Raw genomic sequence first — 23806 nt, 5'->3', positions numbered from 1 at the left:
GCATTACAGATGTTAGTGTAAAGGGAGATGGCATCAACAGTGACAAGCATGGCACCATTTGGTAAAGGAACAGGAACAGGAACTGTACGGAGTCAGTAAATGGACGGTATCTTTTATATAGGAGGGTACGTTCTGGGTAATAGGTTGAAGGTGTTGGTCTATAAGAGCAGAGATTCTCTCAGTGGCGGGACAGTAACCGGCCACAATGGTCACCATGGGTGGTTAAGTTTATGGACATTACAAAGCATGTAGAAGGTAGGATTGTGGGGAGTGGTAGGGGTGAGCAGAGAGATGGACTCCAGGGAGACGTTCTGGGATGGGCATAAGAATTTTGAGGAGTGACTGGAGATCCTGCTGGATTTCTGGAATGGGACCATTGTGGCAAGGCTTTTAGGTGGACTTATCTGAGTGCTAGCAGAGCCCTTCTGCCAGGTAATCCTTGCAGTTCAAAACAACAGTGGTGGAGCCTTTGTACACAGGTGGATTGCAGTTCTTTCTGTGGATGTAAGGTTAGTGTGCATGTTGAGAGAATCTCTGCTCTCATTGACAAACACCATCAACCTATTACCCGAATCCTACCCACCTATATAAAATATACCAACCATTTCCTCTACCGACTCTGCACATTTCTTGTCTCTCTACCACACGGTGTCCTGCTTGTCACTATTGATGCCACCTCCCTTTATACTAATGTCCGTAATGCCCATTGCTTTACCGCTACTGAACACTACCTTTCTTAACACTCGATGGAAACCAAACCGACAACCTGCTCCCACAGTCGCCATGACCAACTATATCCTCACCCACAATTACTTCTCTTTTGAAGGCATAATCTACAAACAAATCCAGGGTAGAGCTGTAGGCATTTGCATGGCAACAACCTACGCCAACCAACTCATGGACCATCTAGAGGAATAGTTGCTAAACATCCAGAATCCTAAACCTCTCACCTGATTCAGGTTCACTGATGACATCTTTGCGATCGGGATTGAGGGTAAGGACATCCTATCCACATTCCTCCAGAACCTCAACAGCTCCTCTCCCATTTTTTTCACCTGGTCCTAATCAACCCGACAGGTTGATGAGTTACTTGTGGAAGACCAGATCATGTAAAGAACTATGGATGTTTGGATCGACAGTCGGTTATTATGGATGGTAAAAGTAGATGTAGTGGAGAGGCAGAAACCTTTGTAAGATATGCAGAGGTACTGAGGAATGTGGAGATGTTCCAGCAGTAGAAGAAGGGCCTTCTGCAAAGGTAAGAAACAGAACAGTGCAAGGTTCTTTTGGGAGCAATTGAGTACTGTTACAAAGAGTCATTGGGATGCCTTAGAGGATTTCGGTGATAGAGTGATGAAGCAAATAAAATTTTGCTGCAGGAAGGTGAGCAAAGGATAGATACGCCAGTGACTTACCACCTGATATATGTAGGAAAATATGCTATGCATAGGTGCTCCAAACAATCTTTGTTTTGCTGGTAGGTTAACAGCTGAATGTGAGGAGATCAGTATGTCAACAGGCATACTTGATAGGTGGGGAATGTTCTCCACAAATTGTAAGGTGTTGCATAAGTGGACAGACAGAGTTGTTGCCAAGGCAGTGCTGCCATACTCATTGGGCTATAGTTAATGTGTATCAGCAATGGCATTTTGGTAATGGTCATAGGTTTGGACAGGGGGGGGGGGGGGGGGGGGAATAGCAGCTGTTAAACACAAGAGGGAACCTGAGTCCACCAGAAGGCATTCCCGTTGTACTTAGATGTTGTGAGTATCTACGCAGAGGCGAATGTGCAATAGTAAGAGGCAATAAATATTGATTTTTGTAGAGACCAGTGGAGCAGAGGTGATGGTATCCAACATACTACAGGCTGCGTGAGGTCAGAGATGTGTGGCCATTGGAGTCAGTGGAGGAAATAGTTTTTCAGGTGCAAACTCTCCAGTGTAAGTATTGTGCGGAAATAGTATCTCATGTAAGAGAAGGTTGCAGCATGATCCTGCTGTTGGTTTTTTTGTATCAATGTCATTCCAAAATTGATCTTTGGTGATGTGTGGTGGAACTTAATGGGGAAAAATCCAATTAGTGAAGCTGTCACCAGTGTAGAGCTGTTGCAAGTTGTATCTACTCTATCAGACAAACTAATTAAATCACATAAAATCAAACAATGGAAAATCCAGGATGGAATGTAACAATATTATGAAAAGGAAAGTTGCTACTCACCACAGTCACAAATAGGTATAACTAGAAGACTGGTACGAATAGGCATTCGGCCAGGAAGGCCTTCGTCATAAATAGGTCTCACACACACACACACACACACACACACACACACACACACACACGACTGCAGTCTCTGGCAACTCACGCCACATTGTGAGCAACAGCATCAGTGCATGATGGGAGTGGCAACTGGGTAGTGGTTGGGAGGAGGCTGGGGCAGTGAGGGGGAGCAATAATAGGGTAGGGGTGGGAGACAATGAAGTGCTGCTAGGGAGCACGCAGATCCGAGGTGGAGAGAGTATAGAGCAGCTATGTGCAGTCGGGAGGTTGGACGGAGGGCAGTGAAGTCGGTGATTGGGGGGGGGGGGGGGGGGCGAGGTAGTGGAAAAGGAGCTGGTTGGTTGAGGCCAGAAGGGTTATGGGAACATACCATATATTGCAGGGACAGTTCACACCTGCGAAATTAGGAAAAGCTAGTGTTGTGGGAAGGATCCATACAGCACAGTGAAGCAGACATTGAAATGAAGAATGTTCTGTTGAGCAGTGTGCTCAGCAACAGGGTGGTCCAGTTAATTCTTGGCCACTGTTTGTTGGTGGCCATTAATGGGGGCAGACAGCTTGTTGGTTGTTATGTCCACACAGAATGCAGCACAGTGGTGGCAACTTAGCTTGTGGATTACATGACTGGTTTCATGGGTTGCCCTTCGTTTGATGGGATCTTCCTACATGATGACCTCCACCTCAAAGACAGCTACATCAGTACCTCTGTCCGTGTCAACCTACTAACCAACAGCAATATCTCCACTTCAACAGCTGCCACCCGTTCCATACCAAGAAGTCCCTTTGATACAACCTAGCCACCCGTGGTTGTCGCATCTGTGGTGGCGAGTGGTCCCTCTCAAAATATACCATGGCTCTCACTAAAGCCATCACAGATTGTAATTATCCTCCCAATCATGTACAAAAACAATTATCTCACATCTTATCCCTACAGTCTTCCACAACCTCCAAAAGTCCCACAATCCGGCCACAGAGGAAGATTGCCCTCCTAACTCAGAACCAACCAAGACAGGAGCAACTGAATTACATTCCCTACCAGGGTTTCGACTACCTCTTGTAGTGCCTTGACATGAGAAATGTCCTGTCCAGTATCCCCCCCCCCCACACACACACAGTCGTATTCCACCATCCATCAAATCTACACAATATATTCATCCATCCCTACTGAAATCCTGTTCCCAACCATTTACCTCATGTCTCGTATCTATGTAATAGACCTAAATGCAAGACCTGTCCCATACATCGTCTCACCACCATCTACTCCAGTCCAGTCACAAACATCACCAATCCCATCAAACGAAGGGCAACCTATGAAACCAGTCATGTAATCCACAAGCTAAGTTGCCACCACTGTGCTGCATTCTATGTGGACATAACAACCAACAAGCTGTCTGCCCCCATTAATGGCCACCAACAAACAGTGGCCTATTATTGCTCCCCCTCACTGCCCCAGCCTCCTCCCAACCACTACCCAGTTGCCACTCCCATCATGCACTGATGCTGTTGCTCACAATGTGGCGTGAGTTGCCAGAGACTGCAGTCGTGTGTGTGTGTGTGTGTGTGTGTGTGTGTGTGTGTGTGTGTGTGTGTGTGTGTGTGTGTGTGTGTGACCTATTTATGACGAAGGCCTTCCTGGCCGAATGCCTATTCGTACCAGTCTTCTAGTTATACCTATTTGTGACTGTGGTGAGTAGCAACTTTCCTTTTCATAATATTGTTACATTCCATCCTGGATTTTCCATTGTTTGATTTTATGTGATTTAATTAGTTTGTCTGATAGAGTAGATACAACTTGCAACAGCTCTACACTGGTGACAGCTTCACTAATTGGATTTTTCCCCACTAAGTTCCACCACACATCACCAAAGATCAATTTTGGAATGACATTGATACAAAAAAAACCAACAGCAGGATCATGCTGCAACCTTCTCTTACATGAGATACTATTTCCGCACAATACTTACACTGGAGAGTTTGCACCTGAAAAACTATCTCCTCCACTGACTCCAATGGCCACACATCTCTGACCTCACGCAGCCTGTAGTATGTTGGATACCATCACCTCTGCTCCACTGGTCTCTACAAAAATCAATATTTATTGCCTCTTACTATTGCACATTCGCCTCTGCGTAGATACTCACAACATCTAAGTACAACGGGAATGCCTTCTGGTGGACTCAGGTTCCCTCTTGTGTTTAACAGCTGCTATTCCCCCCCCCCCCCCCCCCCCCCCCCCTGTCCAAACCTATGACCATTACCAAAATGCCATTGCTGATACACATTAACTATAGCCCAATGAGTATGGCAGCACTGCCTTGGCAACAACTCTGTCTGTCCACTTATGCAACACCTTACAATTTGTGGAGAACATTCCCCACCTATCAAGTATGCCTGTTGACATACTGATCTCCTCACATTCCGCTGTTAACCTACCAGCAAAACAAAGATTGTTTGGAGCACCTATGCATAGCATATCTTCCTACATATATCAGGTGGTAAGTCACTTGCGTATCTATCGAATGGTCTTTGCTCACCTTCCTGCAGCAAAATTTTACTTGCTTCATCACTCTATCACCGAAATCCTCTAAGGCATCCCAATGACTCTTTGTAACAGTACTCAATTGCTCCCAAAAGAACCTTGCACTGTTCTGTTTCTTACCTTTGCAGAAGGCCCTTCTTCTATTGCTGGAACATCTCCACATTCCTCAGTACCTCTGCATATCTTACAAAGGTTTCTGCCTCTCCACTACATCTACTTTTACCATCCATAATAACTGACTGTCGATCCAAACATCCATAATTCTTTACATGATCTGGTCTTCCACAAGTAACTCATCATCCTCAGATGACCTTCCAGAAAAGGGAATGATTAGGCTAGTGGTAGCTGGATCTTCCATATGGTCTGGTGCTTGGAGCAATGCTATTTGCTAATCCTTAACGTGATTTCCCCTCGCAACTCTCTACTATCTGCCAACAGCTGTGTTGTCTTTTCCATCAACAAACATACTGCCTCTGACTCCAAAACACCATGCTTCTCTGTCTCTTGGCCTGGTGACACCTTTACATCTCAGTTACACACTATAACCATAAACTCACAGACTGAAAATGAGCAACAAATCATACTTTATGTCTTATTATTAGCCATCTACACTCCCTGCATTGCCTCGCAACATGACCATAAAGAAGGCATATGAAACAATTTACAGAAACTTACTGCATGCACAGTGCAGTAAGTTCAAGCAGGTTATTCTAGAGCTTCCAAAAGGCTCCAAGTACTTCTCTCTGCAGTTACCACAAAATTCAGAAGATGAGCCAGTTCTTCTGGCTAAATCAAAGTAACTTTTAAGTTACAGTAACATTCCTGCCTAGATCCCATGTCTGTCACAAACTCCTAAAATAACCAACAGTTCTCTCATTCATCCCACTGTGGTGACACTGCAGATTGTGGTCTTGAGAACATGCTGTGTCAATGACAAGCCACTTACTGTTCACTAAAGACAATGTCACCATTTCTGACACCAACTATAGCTGACCACAAGGGAGGAGGAGTGGCTATGATGCAGGATGGCAGGCAGAAGAGGGCTGAGACAGGATAGCAGCCCAGTGAAAGCTCGCAGACTTGGCTGTCTAAATAAACACTTTCATTTTACTCATACATTTGTGCCATGTCAGTGAGGGGTAGTGACCAAGCCCCATTCCATGCAGAGAGTCAGGTGACCGGCAAGACAACAACCAGCATTAGTCACCTGACTTGCAATACAGTTGCCGAGCTTTGCTGGTGCCTATACTGAGTATGGTAAACAACCGATGATGCATGAGTAGCACTACAAATACCACGTATCAATGGCGCACAATGACCATCAGTAATCTTGCTATGGCAGCCAGCTCTGGGGGAAATGACTGCATCCGAGCAGCCGTTGGCATGCACACCGCAATGGTGAAAGGTGGTTGCTGTGTACAGGATATGACCTGCTGCTTCTTGTACAAGAGTCCAGCTTGCTGATGGATTGAGTATGGGGGTGGTCCACTGCAGAGTGGTACTAGGTCCAAAAGGTGCACTTACTGCTGTTTGGGAAAATAGGGGCCTAGAACCCAAAAGTCTCAACAGAAGACTGGAGAGTGATTAACCAGAATGTTGCTTCGGAAGAACGAACCCTGGTGGTGGAGGTCGGTGCGAAGTCCCTGAAGGCAATACAGGATCAGGACCTGAAACTGTTTTTAGGGTTCTCGCAGTTCACCGTCAGGGTTCTCAGAGATGGCAGAAAGACGGAGCCTGGAGGTGCTGCAGATTAATCTGCAGTACAGTAAAGGGGCCTCTGCTGCCCTGAGTCGCTGCCTGGGGTGACAGGAAGTGGACGTGGCCCTGATTCAAGAACCATATTTATAAAAAGGGGGTGTATTGGCATGGCACTGGAGGTCAGCTGACCTATGCTAGAGGTATCTAAGAAACTCCAGAACATGCATCTATGTAAGAAATGGGATTTCTTTCATGCCAATGATGGATTTCTGCTCCAGGGACTTCGTAACCATTAAAATGGAGCAATGTGAGAAAGGTATCATGAGAGAAATTATTTTGGCCTCAGCATACCTTCCTTACGAAGACAGCTCTCCTCATCCTTTGCAGGCAAGGAGACTGGTAAGAGACTTGCCAACAACAAGGTGATCAACTGCTGGTGATATGCGACGCCAATGCCCACAACCTAGTGTGGGACAGCATGGACAACAACAGTGGAGGTGAGAACCTTCTTGAATTTCTTTTAGCTAACAACTTAGAGGTCCTGAATATGGGCAACGAACCTACATTCAGGAATAGCACAAGGGTAGAAGTAATTGACATAACCTTTGGTTCCATGACCATGGGTAGCTATGTCAGACAATGGCATGTGGTGTTGGAGCCATCCTCATCAGATCACATGTACATCAAATTCAGGGTTGAAATGGGAATCAGACAGAGCATGACTTATAGGAATCCCAGGAAAACAGACTGGGTGACACACAGGAGGGACCTTGACTTAGGCATATCAGAAATGAAACCCCCATAAGGAATCCAGTAGAATTTGAGGAAGTAGCAGAGGATGTTACCTCTGCCATAGTGACCTCATATCAGGGCAACCACACAATCACCAGGAAGTGCACAAATAATAGTGTTCCTTGGTGGAATAACAAACTGGAAATCCAAAGAAAACAGGTATGGAAACTGTTTAATATTGTGAAACGTAAAGGACAATGGGCTAAATATCGTGAGGCCCTTGTCAATTACAATCTTGCAATCAGACAAGCAAAGGAAGCACCCTGGAAGGCATTCTGCGAGGAAGTGGAGGGCACGGCTGCGCAATTCATACTTCACAAGATTCTCACTAGAGTTCCAATTAATCCAGGAAGTACGTTGAGGAATGAGGATGGGGAATATACAAAGACAGCACATGAGATGCTGGAATTGCTCCTCAAAACTCACTTTCCTTAATATGCTCTGCCGCACAACACAGACCAGTATGTGACCCCAGTGAGACAATGGTTCTCAGGCACTCGAAGAGAGAACTGGGAATCGGCCAAGGAGTGTGTGAACTTCAACAAAATCCAATGGGTGGTGGAAACATTCCAACCATTCAAGTCACCTGGCCCAGATGGAATTTTTCCAGTTCTCCTGCAACAGGCAGGAGGAAAGTTCGTAAGAGTACTATGCAGGCTATTCAGGGATACTTGGAGGGCAGTGAAAGTTGTCTTCATTCCAAAGCCAGGGAGAGTTGATCATACCAAGGCCAAGGACCAGTCAGTCTGTCTTCCTCCATTCTCAAAACATCGGAAAAACTGGTTAATGTATATGTTGGGGAGAGGAGGGTCCCTCTACACTCGAATCAACACGCATACCAACCAAATAAATCATATGAGACAGGTCTCCACCAACACATAATGAGTACAACACAAGAGGACCCTAAATGTAGGATCTGTGATGAGGGTGAAGAAACTGCATCACACCTAATCTTCGAATGCATGGCACTGGAGAGTAAAAGATACAGAATCTTCAGGACAACTAGACCTGAAGAAACTGTGTCTCACAAAAAATTGGTAGAGGGACTCCTTGTTCTATTTAAGAGCACTGGTTGGCTTTACTAGACATACAGGGAGCGATACTGCACAATAAACCTAGTTTCAGTGCAGGCAGTGGCAGGTGAGACCTAAGTTGTTTTAGCTTCCCTGTTAAAAATCAATAAATCAATCAAACAAATCCAGCTGATGATAATGGTGTGACATGCTCAACTGATGTAAATCAAGAGTGAATGTTGCAGCATATTGCTATGGATGTTCTAAGCTGTAAAAGAAGTTGTCATTTAGAAAACTTAGCAGCATTTCAAGCATTGAGGTGTAAAAATAAGTTTCAAAATTGTGTAGATGCTTGGACAATATTGGATTCTCATGGGTGGAGTTGGCAGTTTTCAGAGACTTCAATCAGAGATGTTAAGATCAACGCTGTAGCATTCGGACTCCTCTATATCCAAACCAAGACATAAAAAACAAAAACCATAAGAAACAGCAATGTACCCAGAAAGATCTACTCTAGGACTATGACATGCCTGGGAAAGATTTTAGGATTAATTCATGTTAATTGAATCATCATTGCATGTCATACACAAACAAAATTTAGCAGACAATCATGAGGTTCCTGAAGCTGTGTCTGAGAGCATCAAAAGTATTGCATCTAACAGGTATATTTTTAATTTGTTGAGTATGAAGTGGTAGTCATGCACAAAGGAAGGAAAAACTGAAACTTCATGTATACAGCAAGTGATTTTGGCTTCTGTTAATGATTGGTAAGAGCATCTTCAACTTTTGAAGTCAAGTTTTCCTCAGTTGCATGTAATATTATGGTATATTGATAATTTTTACTTTATGCACTGTCTGACTACAACTGAATGAAACAAAATTTTCGTGCCATACACATTTTGCCTTTATTCTCTGCAAAGCATCTTCAGTGGCATGGAATATGTACATATTTTTGCAGAATACAAGAGAACTCTCAAGTTGCAAACTTACAAACACACTCAACACACACGCACAATGATAACAACGCACAGAAAAGAACCAGATGGTACACGACTTACATACATAAATTAACACACAGAGTTGCGAACATCCTAAAGAGACAGGGCTTCCAAATAACATGTAAAACTAGGCAATCCAATCACACCTAAGCCATCCAGCTATCAAGAGGGACAAATTCCAACAATCAGGAATATATCAACTTGAATGTCAAAGTTGTGATGCAGTAAACATAGGCATGACATGCAGGAATTTTAAAACAGGGTACAAAGAACATATCAGGTGTTGGAAGTACGAAACAAACAATTCCACATTTGCAGAACATTTAAAACACCATAACCACCTCTACAAACACGCAACAAGAAATGAAAATAATGAGAATAAGCAACCATGACATATATACAAATGTAAGAAAGCTTCAACATTAGGAAAACCATTGCTAAAAACAAACATGTGATAAATGAACACACACACATCAGCACAAGCTCCCTACTACACTTAATAAAAGAAATGATATGATAAAAATTATTTCTTTCACACAACCAGGAAAAAAAATCCCCCCCTCCCACTTCACCTTCTGGACACACACACACACACACACACACACACACACACACACACACACACACACACAGATACTTCAAAAATTACACTCGAAAGTTGGCAATAACGTCTGACAGTCGGCAACCCAAACCAAAACATTACACTAAAACAAGTGTGCAGTTCCTAGTGCTGTAGTGCTGTGAAATGTAGAGAGAGAGAGAGAGAGAGAGAGAGAGAGAGAGAGAGAGAGAGAGAGAGGGGGGGGGGGGGGGGGGGGCTGAAGAAACAAATGATCATAACAAGCAAGTTAAGTGAACTTTGCACTCCATGCTGCAAGAAGGAGGTGTGAGAAAAACATATTTGTCAAACGATAAGCATATTGCTCTTAAATTTACAACATGAAGGTCTATTAGGATTTAACATATCACCAATGATGACTTCATTAAATGTGTAGCATTAGCTTGGCTAGGATAAATATATGGAAGGAAATTGGCTGCGCCATTTTGTAAAGAATAATCTCAGCATGTACCTTCATTTTGTGAAACACAGAAAACCTACATCTGGATGGCTGGGTGTACGAGGGTTGGAACTTTAATAGTGGCAACTATGTATTTACAGTTTGTACAAAATAGATACATGTTTCAAAGGTTACTGACCTTCAAAGCATAACCCGTTGCCAGTGATGTGGAAGTCATAGGATACTCTTAGCAGTGCCAGTTGTGTTGACAGTTTGAGTGGCACAGTCTATTGCCCGACAAATTTGTAGCAGTTCTGAAGCGAATGCCGTGAAGTGTTTCCTTCAGTTTAGAAATTGAGTTGAACTTACAAGGGCTTAAGTCAGTGGAGTGCAGTAGGTGGTATAGATAGCACTTAGCAGCCCCATCAGCCAAATAAATCAGAAGCAGCCTGCACTGTACATGCTTGAACATTGTCCTGCAAAATGATGGTCAGGTCCTGCAGAAAGTGTCATCACTTCTGTCTCTATGCTGTTCATTTTTGGAACACAACCTACAACCAGCTTAGAGACAGAAGTGATGATACTTTCTGCAGGACCTGACCATCATTTTGCAGGACAATTCTCAAGCACGTACAGTGCAAGCTGTTACTGGTTTGCTTGATTGATGGGGCTGCTAAGTGCTATACCACCTACTGCACTCCCCCGATTTAAGCCGTTGTCAGTTCAACTCAATTTCTAAACTGAAGGAAACACTGCACAGCATTCACTTCACAACTGCTACAAATTCATTGGGCAATAGACCAAGCCACTCGAACTGTCAACACAACTGGCCATGCTAAGATTATCCTATGACTTCCACATCGCTGGCAACGGGTTACACACAATGCTGGTGACTACTGGGAAGGAGGTCAGTAAAACTTTGAAACACATGTCTATTTTGTACGAGCTGTAAATAAATAGTTGCTGCTATTAAAGTTCCTACCCTCACAGATTTGTGCCCAATGGTTTCCAAACATGAGGCCACTGTCTTAACCATTCCACCATCTCGCTCAGATGTACCGTTCCATTTAAGTGTGCAACAAACTGCATGTCTCATGTAATTTCTACCTTTTTTAAAAAATTAACAATGTAACCAATGAAGGATTAGAGTAAGGAAGGATAGAATTTAACATACTACTGACATTGATGTCATTAGAGGTGACACTAGTTCAGATGGAAAAGGAGAGGGAAGAAAACACCCAGTATGGTGATGAAAGGCCATTCCGAAATGTGTCTGAAAGGAGTTAAGGAAATTGCAGAAAACTGAAATCAGAGCTGCTGTTCATTTATCTGAAGACCACTCCAACAAATTTTAAAATCCAGCTTATTCACAACTGTGTCACTCACTCATGTAGCAATGGATTACTGGACAATTGTGGTGCAAAAATAACAAAATACAGTCTACAAAGTTTCCTCTTCGTCAAGCATGTAAATTTAATACAAAATTAATTCAGACTATTTTATAGTACACTGGAACCAGTAAATCACCAATCACACAAAAGTTAGATATGTAATAATGGTCAGAAACCTCTCTGCTGGACTCATGCTCCTTATAAAATTCATCACAGTAAGTACGGAATGAGGAAGTTACTTCCTCACATGATTTTATTTGTGCCTCTATTTCACCTGGAATGAAAAGAAATAGTAACATTTAAGGGTCTATGTACAAAAATTAGTAACTAAATTAAATACATTATAGCAAAACAAAAGAACATGGTAATTCATCATCAATATACAAGAAAAGCAAAGTGGTCTAGTTTTGATAGTATTAAAAATATAATAACAATAGCCTACTTTTGTGAGGAGGAGGTGAAAAACAAGGAAATATATTTTCTCTTGGATGATGGTAACGTAAGCAGCTGAACACTTATAACACAACAATGCCTAAAAACAAGTGAAATATTACTACACTACTACAGCACATGCTTCCAGAGCAGCAGAGAATTAAAAGGTACCCATAAAACCAACTTTTTGAGAACAACAATTCCCTGCTCACGAAAAGACCACATGTGAACTGGATTTTTGTAGCCCTAATCAGGACTCAAATTTCAATCACCCAAAGCTGTTCAACACAACTTTCAAAAATTCTTCAGAAAATCAACAGTAAATTTTTATGAGTGTCTTTACAAACTAAAGTAAAGTTGATTTTTCTTGACAAACCGAATGGCTCTGTGGTAGAATGCTCAACTGGTATGTAGGAGTCTTAGGTTCAATTCCCTGCCAACGCAAATTTTTAAACAGAGGTGCATGTTCAACTTGCATTTCTCAGAAGCACAAAATACATTAAGATGGATAAAAATCATTACTGCTCAAGGCAGGTAATTGGTGCTTTGAGTCTTGTTTCGGTCATTACTTCCTTCATTTACTTTTTTCCCATTCAGTTGAAATACCTATTAACAGCTCAAACAAATACACATACATGCAGAACATATTTTTTATGAGGACAGGACAGGTGATCAGCCATGGCCTTGCTGAAGGAACCATCCCAGCACTTGCCTGAAAAAATTTAGGGAAAATCACAGAAAACCTAAATCACAATGGCAGACAGAGCAAACTCCATCCTCCTCAACATAAAGTAAGTCTCTTAAAATATTCAGATGGTCCTTAAAGTTCTTTTCACTGTCCATTGAAGCCAACTATTAACTCCCTCAGAATTTAGAGATTGACTGATTACTGGGTTAAGAAGGACTAAAAAGCAATGTCAACAGTCTCTTCCCACTCTAATAGTCAAATCCTAAAGGATCCCTTGAGGACAAAAAGGTGGACACTCAAGTTGAACTTTTGCAACAGCTCCTGAGGAATAAAGCTAGGCCCAGGATAGACAGAAGTAAAAACAGCTGAAGTAAAAAAGTGCAGTAAAGTGGAAGTAGGTGTGCCAAACAGAAACAGCAAGAGGCCCTCAGGGAGACTCCTGGCAGGAAGTCAACATCAGGTCACCAACTGACAGACTCCCAAATCACTGGAGAATACAGGCAGTGTGTTATTGTCACAGAAAAGTAAAAAGGCAAAATCACAAACTAATTATGGAAACAAGGACAAGCATAAATGGATAAAGAATTTGAAAAGGTGACATGTCAGGCCAATCTACTGCTCAGGGGCAGCTTGATAGACGATTCAATCTTTAGCAATTTCATCTGACTTGCAAAACATCAAAGCTTCAGTGTTCATTGCTAAGCAGTGAACAACAAGGTTTTGACAACTAACATAGGTGCATCATGACAACGACTATGTTAGTCCTTTTACTAGAGGATATAATATAAAGTTAGCCAGGTGTGACTGACATGAAGTGTGCATAAAATAGGTCTAGATACTATGGTCATAGTACACGACATTCGGCATCAAAGAGGAGAGGGGGCACAGGAAGAGAAAAGTTATCTGTCCATATTGTTAGTGTTGTAAATGGACCAACACTGGTAGCTCAGGCTGTAGCACTGGCTTCAGCTGACATGCCTAGAAGCTGTTGCAATTTCTCATTGCATACTTACAGCAATTAAAACTTTGCAAAATGAATTTTTTTCAGGGAGTTCTTGTTACAGTGATGTACTGTTTCCCGGATGTCTCAGAAAGTGTCCTATCATCCAATCCCTTCTTTTAGTCAAGTTCCATCACAATTTTTTTCTCTTCAATTATATTGAAATCTATCCATCTAATCTTCAACATTCTTCGTAGCAACATACTCAAATTCCCTTCTTGTCTGAACTGCTTATCATACATGTTCCACTTCTGTAAATGGCTACAATTTAGCCACCTTCAGAAACAACTTACTAACACTTAAATGTATGTCAACAAATTTCTCTTCTTCAGAAACACTTTCCTGCCACTGAAAGTCTACATTTTAGTTCATCTCTGCTCAGCCACCATCAGTTACTTTACTGACCAAATAGAAGAACACATCTATTACTTTCGATATCCCATTTCCTAATCTAAATCCCTCAACATAAGCTGATTTAGTTCTACTGCATTCTATTAGCTTTGTTTTGCTTCCTGTTGAAGCCAGCTGTAAATGGCTACAATTTAGCCACCTTCAGAAACAACTTACTAACACTTAAATGTATGTCAACAAATTTCTCTTCTTCAGAAACACTTTCCTGCCACTGAAAGTCTACATTTTAGTTCATCTCTGCTCAGCCACCATCAGTTACTTTACTGACCAAATAGAAGAACACATCTATTACTTTCGATATCCCATTTCCTAATCTAAATCCCTCAACATAAGCTGATTTAGTTCTACTGCATTCTATTAGCTTTGTTTTGCTTTGGTTAATGTTCATCCTACACCTTCCTCAAGACACTGTCCATTCAGTTCAACTGCACTTCCACATCCACGTCCACGTCCTTTGTTGTTTCTGACAAATTCACATTGTCAACCATAAACCTCAAAGAGCTTATTTTCTCTCCCTGCACTTTACTTCCAACAAGTAATTTTTCTTTGGCTTCCTTTATTGCTACTCCATGTACAGCTAGAATAACTTCAGGGATAGGCTATAATCCTGATCACACCATTCTCAACCACAGGTTCCCCTTCACATATCTGTCAAATGGTTTTTGTAAAAGTTGTGAATAACCTTTCGATCCATGTATTTTACCACTGCAACCTTTAGAATTTTAAAGAGAGTACTTCTGTCAATACTCTCAACAGATTTCTTTAAGTCTACAAAAGATATAAGTGTATGTTTGCCTTTCCTTAATCCATCTCCTAAGATAAGTCATAGGATCAACATTGCCTTACATGTTCCTAACTTTCTACAGAACCTAAAATGATCTTCCTCGAGGTCAGCTTCAAGAAGTCTTTCAGTTCTTCTCTAAATAATTTGCGTCAATATTTTGTAACCAAGACTTATTAACTGATAGTTTGATAATATTCACACCTGTCAGCACCTGTTTTCTTTGGAGTTGGAATTATTATGTTCTTCTTGAAGTCTGAGGGTACTCACCTGTCTCAAATGTATCACACACTAGGTGAAAGAATTGTGTCACAGTTGCCTCTCCCAAGAATGGAATGTTGTCTACTCCAGGAGCCTTGTTTCGGCTTAGTTCTTTCAGTGCTCTGGCAAATTCTTTTTGCAGTATCATCTCTACCACCTCGACTTCATCTACTTCCTCTTCCCTTTCCTGTCATTTCCTTTTTTCAGCCCCTCTACAATTTCTTCCATCTTATGAAATGGATACACTGCTACTTGCCATGTAGTTGAGATGTTGAGTTGCAGACAGGCATGACAAACAGCTGCTAAACAAGTGAGCTCTCGGCCAAAAAGCCTTCTTTTAAAGTAGACAACACACACACATGCGCAATTTTAAAAAACTGAATCTCAACCCCCTCCCACCCAAAAACGTAAAATAATAAATTCACTCAAAAGTAAAAGCTTGCATGAAACTGACACCATTTCCAATGGAGTACTAGAAGCTTGTTCCCAACAGATCCAAGTAGGATTCTCAACAACATACGTAGTAGCTCACTGAAACAGGGAATTTTCCTGAATAGACTGAAATCTGCTATTGTTAGACCACTGCATAAAACAGAGGATAGGTCTGATGATAAAAACTACTGCCCAATCTCACTTCTGACTGCTTTATCCTAAATTCTCAAAAAAGTAATGTATTCCAGAATAGCTTCACATATTTTAAAAATGAGGTACTAACAAAATGTCAATTTGATTTTCAGAAAGGCTTTTCAACAGAAAATGCTTCATACACTTTCATTGATCAAATGTTAAATTCTCCTACTAACCAAACATCACCCATTGGGATTTTTTGTGGTCTCTCAAAGGCTTTTGACTGTGTGAATCATGAAATTGTTCTAGACAAGCTTAAGTACTGTCATATGAGTGGAATGGTGCACACAGGTTTTAATTCACATTTAACTGGAAGAATGCAGAAGGTATAGATACTCTGCAAAAATCTTGGGAGGTATCAAAAATGGTATCCCACAGAGTTCAGTCTTGGGTCCCTTACTGTTTTTAATATACATTATGACTTGTCACTCTAAATTCATGAAGATGCAGAGCTAGTTCTTTTTGCTCAAGCTTCCAACAAGAATTAGTTGAAGAAATTCCAAATAATGTCTTCCAGAAAATTATGAAGTTATTCTCTACAAATGGACTCTCACTAAATTTTGAGAAAACACAGTATACACAGTTCTCTACTGTAAATGGCATAACGCCATTGATAAATATACGTTTTGAACAGTCTGCTGTTAAGGCACCATATTCAAAATTTCTGGGTGTGAGCAATGGAAAGAAATTAAATTGGAAGAAACGCATTGATGATCCACTTAAACGTGTAGGTTCAGTTACTTATGCTATTAGCATTACTGCAAATTTTGGTGATAAACATATCAGTAAATTACAGTACTATGCTTATTTTAATTGACTGCTTTCATATTGTGTCATACTTTGGTGCAATTCACCATTTAAGAGAAAAAGTAATCACTGCAAAAGAGCGTGTAATCAGAAAAGTAGTTGGAGCCCACCTAAGATCACCTTGCAGACACTTATTTAAGGAACTTTGGATATTCAAAGTAATTTCACAATACATCTACTCACTTACGAAATTTGTTATTAACAGAATCCAAAAATAATAGCCAAGTGCATAGGTACAATAGTAGAAGAAAGTCTGGCAGATAGCCAGACTTTGTAAATGTAATTAACTGACCTTTTAAAAACAAATTAAGAAAACTTATGTAACGTCGTATTCATGATCTATGGAACAAGTATTAGTGTAATGTAATTAACTGACTTGCCTTTGCTGAAAGGAATGTAGAGCATGACTGGCACCATCACATCTTTTCAAAAGAGTCAATATTTAGCTCACTGAATTAGGATCCGATGATGGTATACAGGCCAGGGGAAGCATGTTATGGCCCATGGTATATGATCCAACATTTGAGTGTTGGTCACATCACGGTGTGGTCCTGAGGGTGGATGTCACACCAGAAGGATACTGCATCAAGTTTACGGTCATCTCGCCACGAGTGTGAGAATGTGCTACCCAATGGAATGATCCATTTCAAGCAGAGCCACTTACCGTTTCACATTAGATGAAACATTCTGCAATGGTTTTTGCAACATGTGGTTGTCAACCTGACCATCTGGCCCATTCGAGCACTGAAAATGAGTAGGCCAAAATGCAACATCAGAAGAAATTATAGAGGCTAACACCAGCCCCATGCACTGCTGACCAACTGTGGAACCTATTGTTGGAAATGTGGAAGAGTTTTGCAGATGATGAGGTATATATCCAGAGGCTGACCACATTCATGTCTCATCAGATGAGGCAGGTAATTGATGCCAACGGTGGGTGGACTTCATACTAGCCTCATCCCTGAAGTTAAGCTTTCCTTGTTTCACATTACAACATTTGATATAACTATATGTTTTTAATGGGAAATCTATGTGAAATCATTGGACTTTTATATTTATTGGATTCAACCTCCTCGACACTTAATATACATAAATTTTAAATACCACAAACAAGCAAAATTGCCAGAATGAAATTTTCACTCTACAGCAGACTGTGTGCTGATATGGAACTTCCTGCAGATTAAAAATGTGTACAGGACCAAGACTTGAACTCAGAAGATGAGGTACTGGTGGGTGTAAAGATGTGAGGACATGTCATGAGTTATTCTCTGGTAGCTCAGTCAGTTGAGCACTTACCCACAAAAGGCAAAGGTTCTGAGTTTCGTCTCGGTTCGGCACACAACTTTAATCTGCCAGGAAGTGTCCTGTGAAATAGAAATAGAAATGGTGTCCTCATATGAGACTGTTAAATAAAATATTGATCAATATAAGAACGTATAAACCCTGAAATAATAATATTCTCTCCTTAACGCCTCTTTAATATTTTGTGTGTTTATTATGCAAAAGAAGTGCAGTCAGGATATATAAAAGCTCTTTTTCAATTTAACAATTTCTGAGAGCCCAACGATAGCATTCCATGCACTGTGCCTACACCTCCATGTCAGTCTTCAAAGCAATAACCAATACAGAATAAGAGATTCAGTGTCATCTTCCTCAGATTGCTCATCTGAATCGTTGTCCTCTGTTAAATTTCTGTTGCACTACAGATTAGTGGAAGTGTGTGTTTCTTGTGTTTTTACCTTTTTCCTTTTCAAGACCAAAACTTTTGCTTCGGTCACCTTCGATTCCACTACAGCTTTCTTCTCTTTCAATTGTTTCAAAAGATACCTCTAAGGGCGTGTGTTAGCTACTTAACAGATTCAGAATGTGTTAATTTGGTTAGAGCTGGTGGCTATTGATGTGGCATGCTGATTTTGGGAGCTGGATAGGTATCATTTGGACTCATTTACTCCATAGTTTAGTTTTTGTAAATCAAACTCCTGATGTACTGCAAAGTCATTGTCTTTAAGTGCATGCCTTTTACATGGTGAAAGTCCTGCATTCCAGAGGCCATTTTTTACATTTACCATTGTTACGGTTCTCAAGGAAACCACTCCAAATGACAGTAATAAAAATTTGAGGTTACTACTTGAATTGGGTTATTTACCCACCAGGCTTCTATTTCTTGAGGCTGGGGGAGGGGAGGGAGGGATAATGTGTTTTATGAATGGACTGGAGTGATAAACAAATGATGTGGACATGGTTTTTTCTTGCTTTGCCTATACACAAATGTTATACAATGTCCATCAAGTATTAGCACAACTAGATCACACCAGATGGTTTCACAAAGTTCACAAAATTTTCAAACCAATTAGCAAAAGTATGAGACTGAATCCAATTACTAAGGTGGCAAGCCGAAGTTATCCTAATAAGAGATAACGTGTCCTACAATGTGATACTGTCATATATTAGGATACCCAAGGTACTACATATTAGAAGTATGCCATCTGGCACTAGAAACATAGTCTCACAGTTATGCTGCTCAGTTCGAAGGACAATTCATTACAGTGAATGTGTAGGTACTTTGAGAAGAATATAATCATATAAATATTTCTGCAACAACTAGTTAACTTCAGATATTAAAGCACTATAAGCACATACACTCAAAGAACTTGAAATTCAATGCTTTTAAAATCTTGGAGTCTTGGCAATGTCCAGCTCCACAATGGTCTTTTTGTCTCACTGCCCTACACCTCAGGTGCTGTCAGAACTAAATTCTTATACTTCCCAACAGAGCTGCACAATTACTTTAGTCAGAATCTAACAGTTGTCACATCAGCAAGCTCTCCCATAATTGACGCCTTTCCTCTATATTAAAAATCATTTTCAGTAATGATATCATTTACTACATTAAAAATTATAAATAAGAGCATAAACAGTCACTTTATTTCCAATTGTAGCAAGGCATAGTGTAGTGCATTGTGTCATCTGCAGTTTCATACCAGCAGACCACTTAAATTATTGGTTTTGTTTTACTCGTACATCAAGGAGACATGAACTATAATTTCCACTAGAAGACCATATTCTACGTTTGTCCTGTTTGGGTCATTATAAATGTTCAATCAGATATTAATAAATATTATCTGACAAAATTTAAATGTCATATTCAGAATTATTAAGCTAAATTGTTGAACTTATTTTTCGCAGTAAATCTGTAATTATACTTTGAGAACAAAATTTATAAATTCATTATTAAACATCTATTCTTCCTTACCCAGTTTTATCTTAAGGATTTTTTTCTGCTGCATCTGTTATCCTGTTCTGTTTGTTGCATCTGCAAACAGCTTTAAGCATACAGACAAAACTTTCTCTTCGGCAACTTAATACGGCACTGATTGCATTTGAAACTGTGAGTGATAGTGAATTTTACAGTTCCCGAAAAAAAGCGCGAATGGATTGCTGTTGAACTTGCTGCTTACATTTGAGTGAGTAATTTCGAGTGGTTGGGAGAGAGGTACAACATTACCAGTTTCATTCATTCCGAAGAACTGATTAAATCTTCTCTTAGATACTCTCTCCTAAGTTTGAAATATGAGCTTCGTAAAACATTAAGTTTTGCTAGAAGTCTGACTGACGTAAAATAACTTACTCCTCAAAACAACAATATTCTCTTGCAAATTTTGTTTAAATTTTGAGAGTTCTTTGATACAGTTTTCCTTAGGCCGGTATTACACTATCAAATTTCTTTGTCAAATATCTTTGTCCAATATCCTTGTCAAAGATATTTGATGGTGAATTAGGGAACTTTGTGAAATGTCGTCCAATATTTGATCAAATCTAGGGCCTCGCTGCAGATTTGATCAAAGAAGTCGCTTGTCTTCTGTTCACTGCAGTGTGACATGTTATCACATGGAGCGCTAGCATCGCCACATTCTGTAGTGTTTTTATAAACATTGTGGGTAAATACAATTGGTGTGTGCCAACAACTACAAAATTAAGAGAGGTGTATGAAGCTGATGAGGTGCTTTACAATGTGAGGCATGCTGAATACAAAAATAGATTACGAAGATTGAAGACCTGACCTGACCTGATCTGACCTGACCTGACCTGAGCTGAGCTGAGCTGACCTGACCCAACTCAACCCAACCCAACCCAACCCTCTCCTGTAGCAAGGAATCGGAGTGTTACAGTGAGCCTGTCTTCTGCAGATGTAGCAGTTCTTAAGTGAATATTGTGCTTTGTGATATGAGGATACACTTCATTGAGCACATACAGAAATGTGTGCTCATCCATTCTTAAGTAATTGATGTACGACTTGGCCCCCTCCACTATAAGCTCACGTAACAAGTTTTGTTGACTGCTTTTATCGTGTCTTAATGAAACCCACTGCTTCACGCAGGTATGTTTCCTTTTTTCCCCCTGCTTCTCTTCCACATATGCACACAGTGCAATTGTGGTACATGCAACTGCTGCGGTTAATAACAAGTTGTTGTCAGCCATCTTGAACTTTGACGAAAAATGTGATGACAGCGTAATACCCCTTCTAGCGCTATGTCAAAGGTATTTGTCAAATATATTTGACAGAATATTTGATCACATCTTTGATCAAATCTTTTACAAAGAAATTTGATAGTGTAATACCGGCCTTAGCTTGTACTACAAAAGAGTCTCTTAAAAAGATTACAAGTGATATGCACTAGTGTTGTATTCATTAAGACATGAGATGCTATGACAGATAGGCCATTGGCACTGCTGCGTGCACAGCTGTTATTTATGCAACAGCCACAGACTCCAGTGTGGTGGTTCCATCCTCTCCTCCATATGGGAAAGGAATGTTGTAACCTTGACTGTCGCCTATGTCACAGTCGCCAATTACACAACAAGACAGCTATCCCATGTTCTCCATAGGAAAGCAGGATGTGGTATCCATGGCTGGCACCTTAAAATCTGACCAACATATACCCAGAAGAGCGCCATGGGTTGTTGCACTGCCGAGGTGTCTGCAACTCGACCGCAGCTCATCACGTATCTGGCAGCAGCTGTGGTATCTGGTGGCACCACTTATGCTGGATACTGTGCTGCTTTCACCAGCACTAGCTCACCTTTGCAAGCCGTATGACAGAAGCACAAATTCCCATTATTCCTCTGCCGGATGGATTTGTGAGATGCCACCAAGCAGCTCAGAAGGCAGTCTGTGAGTGTGTGAATCCAACTCTAGTGCATGAATTCAGTATTGATATTCAAAGAGTTCAGTTTGGCAGAGCACATGCCAGTTGGAACCAAGATACCAATAGGTAGCAGATACTGACTTTCCTTATGGCAGTGTTTCTTTACTGTGACAGACTGTCCCCTTAAACAGTACCTCAATAAATGTTATCATATGAGCACAATCTTTCAGTTGCATTCATTTAGAATTTGTTCAGTTGCTATTCAGAGTCTAATGTTAGTATGTATTTTCTGTGTCAATAATAATTTTCTATTTTTCTTGATTATCTGGGCACACCTCTCTTCTTGTAGCATGCATCACCCAAAACAGGATTCAAAAGGCACCTACCATGGCGGGAACATAACAAAATACTGAACGCTGACACCCAGGCTATTCAATTGTAAGCTACTTGCACAGTGATGCTACTGCCTCTTTCGGACTACATATGGTGCTGCTGGTCATAACATTACATATTTCCAAATTGCTGTTGACAGCCTACCCTTCCAAGGATAATGTTTTACTGGTATTAATTACCAGTGTTGTGTGTAGTATGCTTTGCTGGTAAATGTGTTGCTGTTATAAGCCAAGAATGGCATTAAGGGGAGTGAAGAAAAAAAAAAAAAAATTCAAATTTTCGGATTTTTATCTCATTATAAAATTTGCAATTTTCAAAATAAAATGATATACATATATCACTTATAAACTCGCATGGGAAGTACTTTATTTCATTTTTTTAAATTTAATCTACATCAATTGAAAATGTTAAAATTTTTACATACGTTACTTCAAGATAAGAAAACTGATAATTTTTTTATATAGGAGACTGTGGATTGCTGATTTATATAGGTAAAATTACATGTTTGTATTGGTAGGAGGATGGGCACCAGGTTGAGGAAGTTGAAATAAAGTTTGACAGACAAGAAACTTTCTGGTGATAAAACCATAAGAGGCAGGCTGACAGACTAAATGATTGATGAACTACAGCAGAATTATGGGATGGCCATTAGAAATAATACTGAGGATTTGTTGAAAATTAAGCAGGCAGTATGGGCTACCTTCTTCCACAGACTGCAAACTGATGAAAAACCAGTACACCACCTTTGCCCTCCTGGACCTGATTCATGGTGCAATTAACGCAATGCCCAATACTCACACAGTTCATACAGCCATAATCATTCCATCCCAGCAACAGTCATGGATATCATAAAACCTGTTTACAGAGACCTGGCAAATCCTGAATTACTGAAGAAGTATCTGCATGGTCAGACTCAAAATATCAAGGAGTCGTTCAATAATCTTATATGGACTCACGTACCAAAAAATGTTTTTGTTGTAATGAAGACACTAAAGTGGGTGGGTCAGTGATGCTGTTATTTCTTTTAATGATGGCAACATTGGTAGGGTGAAAGTGCTACAGTATATGGGAATTAATCCTGGAGCAAACTGCATCAGAGAACTTGAACAGATGAACAAGGTTTGCACTGATAAAGCAGAGTATGCAGTTGGCCACTAAGGAGTCCAGAAAGAAGAAAAAACTTGGAAAAAGATCAAGAGGATGATATACAGCATGATGCAGAGTGCTTCTGAGTGACTTAAAATAAAAAATTAAGCAGATTTTGAAACTTTAGAAGCCATTCCTGAAAATTTACATTTTCTGTTGCATTTTGCCCTAAATCTCAGAAACCACTTTGAGTAGAGTATTCAAATTTTAAGGGAGTAAAAACATACATATCCCGAGTCTACTGAAGTAAAAGAAGAACATAATGTTAAATTATTTAGGATAATGTACAAAAAAAGAACACAAAATTTAAACTGTGTAATTAAAAAATTGTATTTCCAAAAGCAGTGGCTGAAATGCAATTATTGTAGTTCAGTAGACTCAGAACATACAGTTTAATATCCTGTAAA

At 40.4% G+C, this 23806-nt stretch overlaps 1 protein-coding gene across 3 annotated transcripts in view; it reads right to left on the bottom strand.

Moving 5' to 3' along the window:
* Nucleotides 1–23806, bottom strand: part of LOC126284229 (uncharacterized) — a 333906-nt gene that overhangs the window by 225617 nt on the left and 84483 nt on the right. For all 3 annotated transcript variants that reach the window (XM_049983005.1, XM_049983007.1, XM_049983006.1), the window contains one exon: nucleotides 11883–11980. In XM_049983005.1, coding sequence (XP_049838962.1) covers nucleotides 11883–11980 — 98 coding nt within the window. The remainder of the gene's footprint in view (nucleotides 1–11882; nucleotides 11981–23806) is intronic.

The sequence above is a fragment of the Schistocerca gregaria genome, chromosome 8 (genome assembly GCF_023897955.1).
Source record: "Schistocerca gregaria isolate iqSchGreg1 chromosome 8, iqSchGreg1.2, whole genome shotgun sequence".
Lineage (NCBI taxonomy): Eukaryota > Metazoa > Arthropoda > Insecta > Orthoptera > Acrididae > Schistocerca > Schistocerca gregaria.
This window is presented reverse-complemented; position numbering and strand designations above follow the sequence as displayed.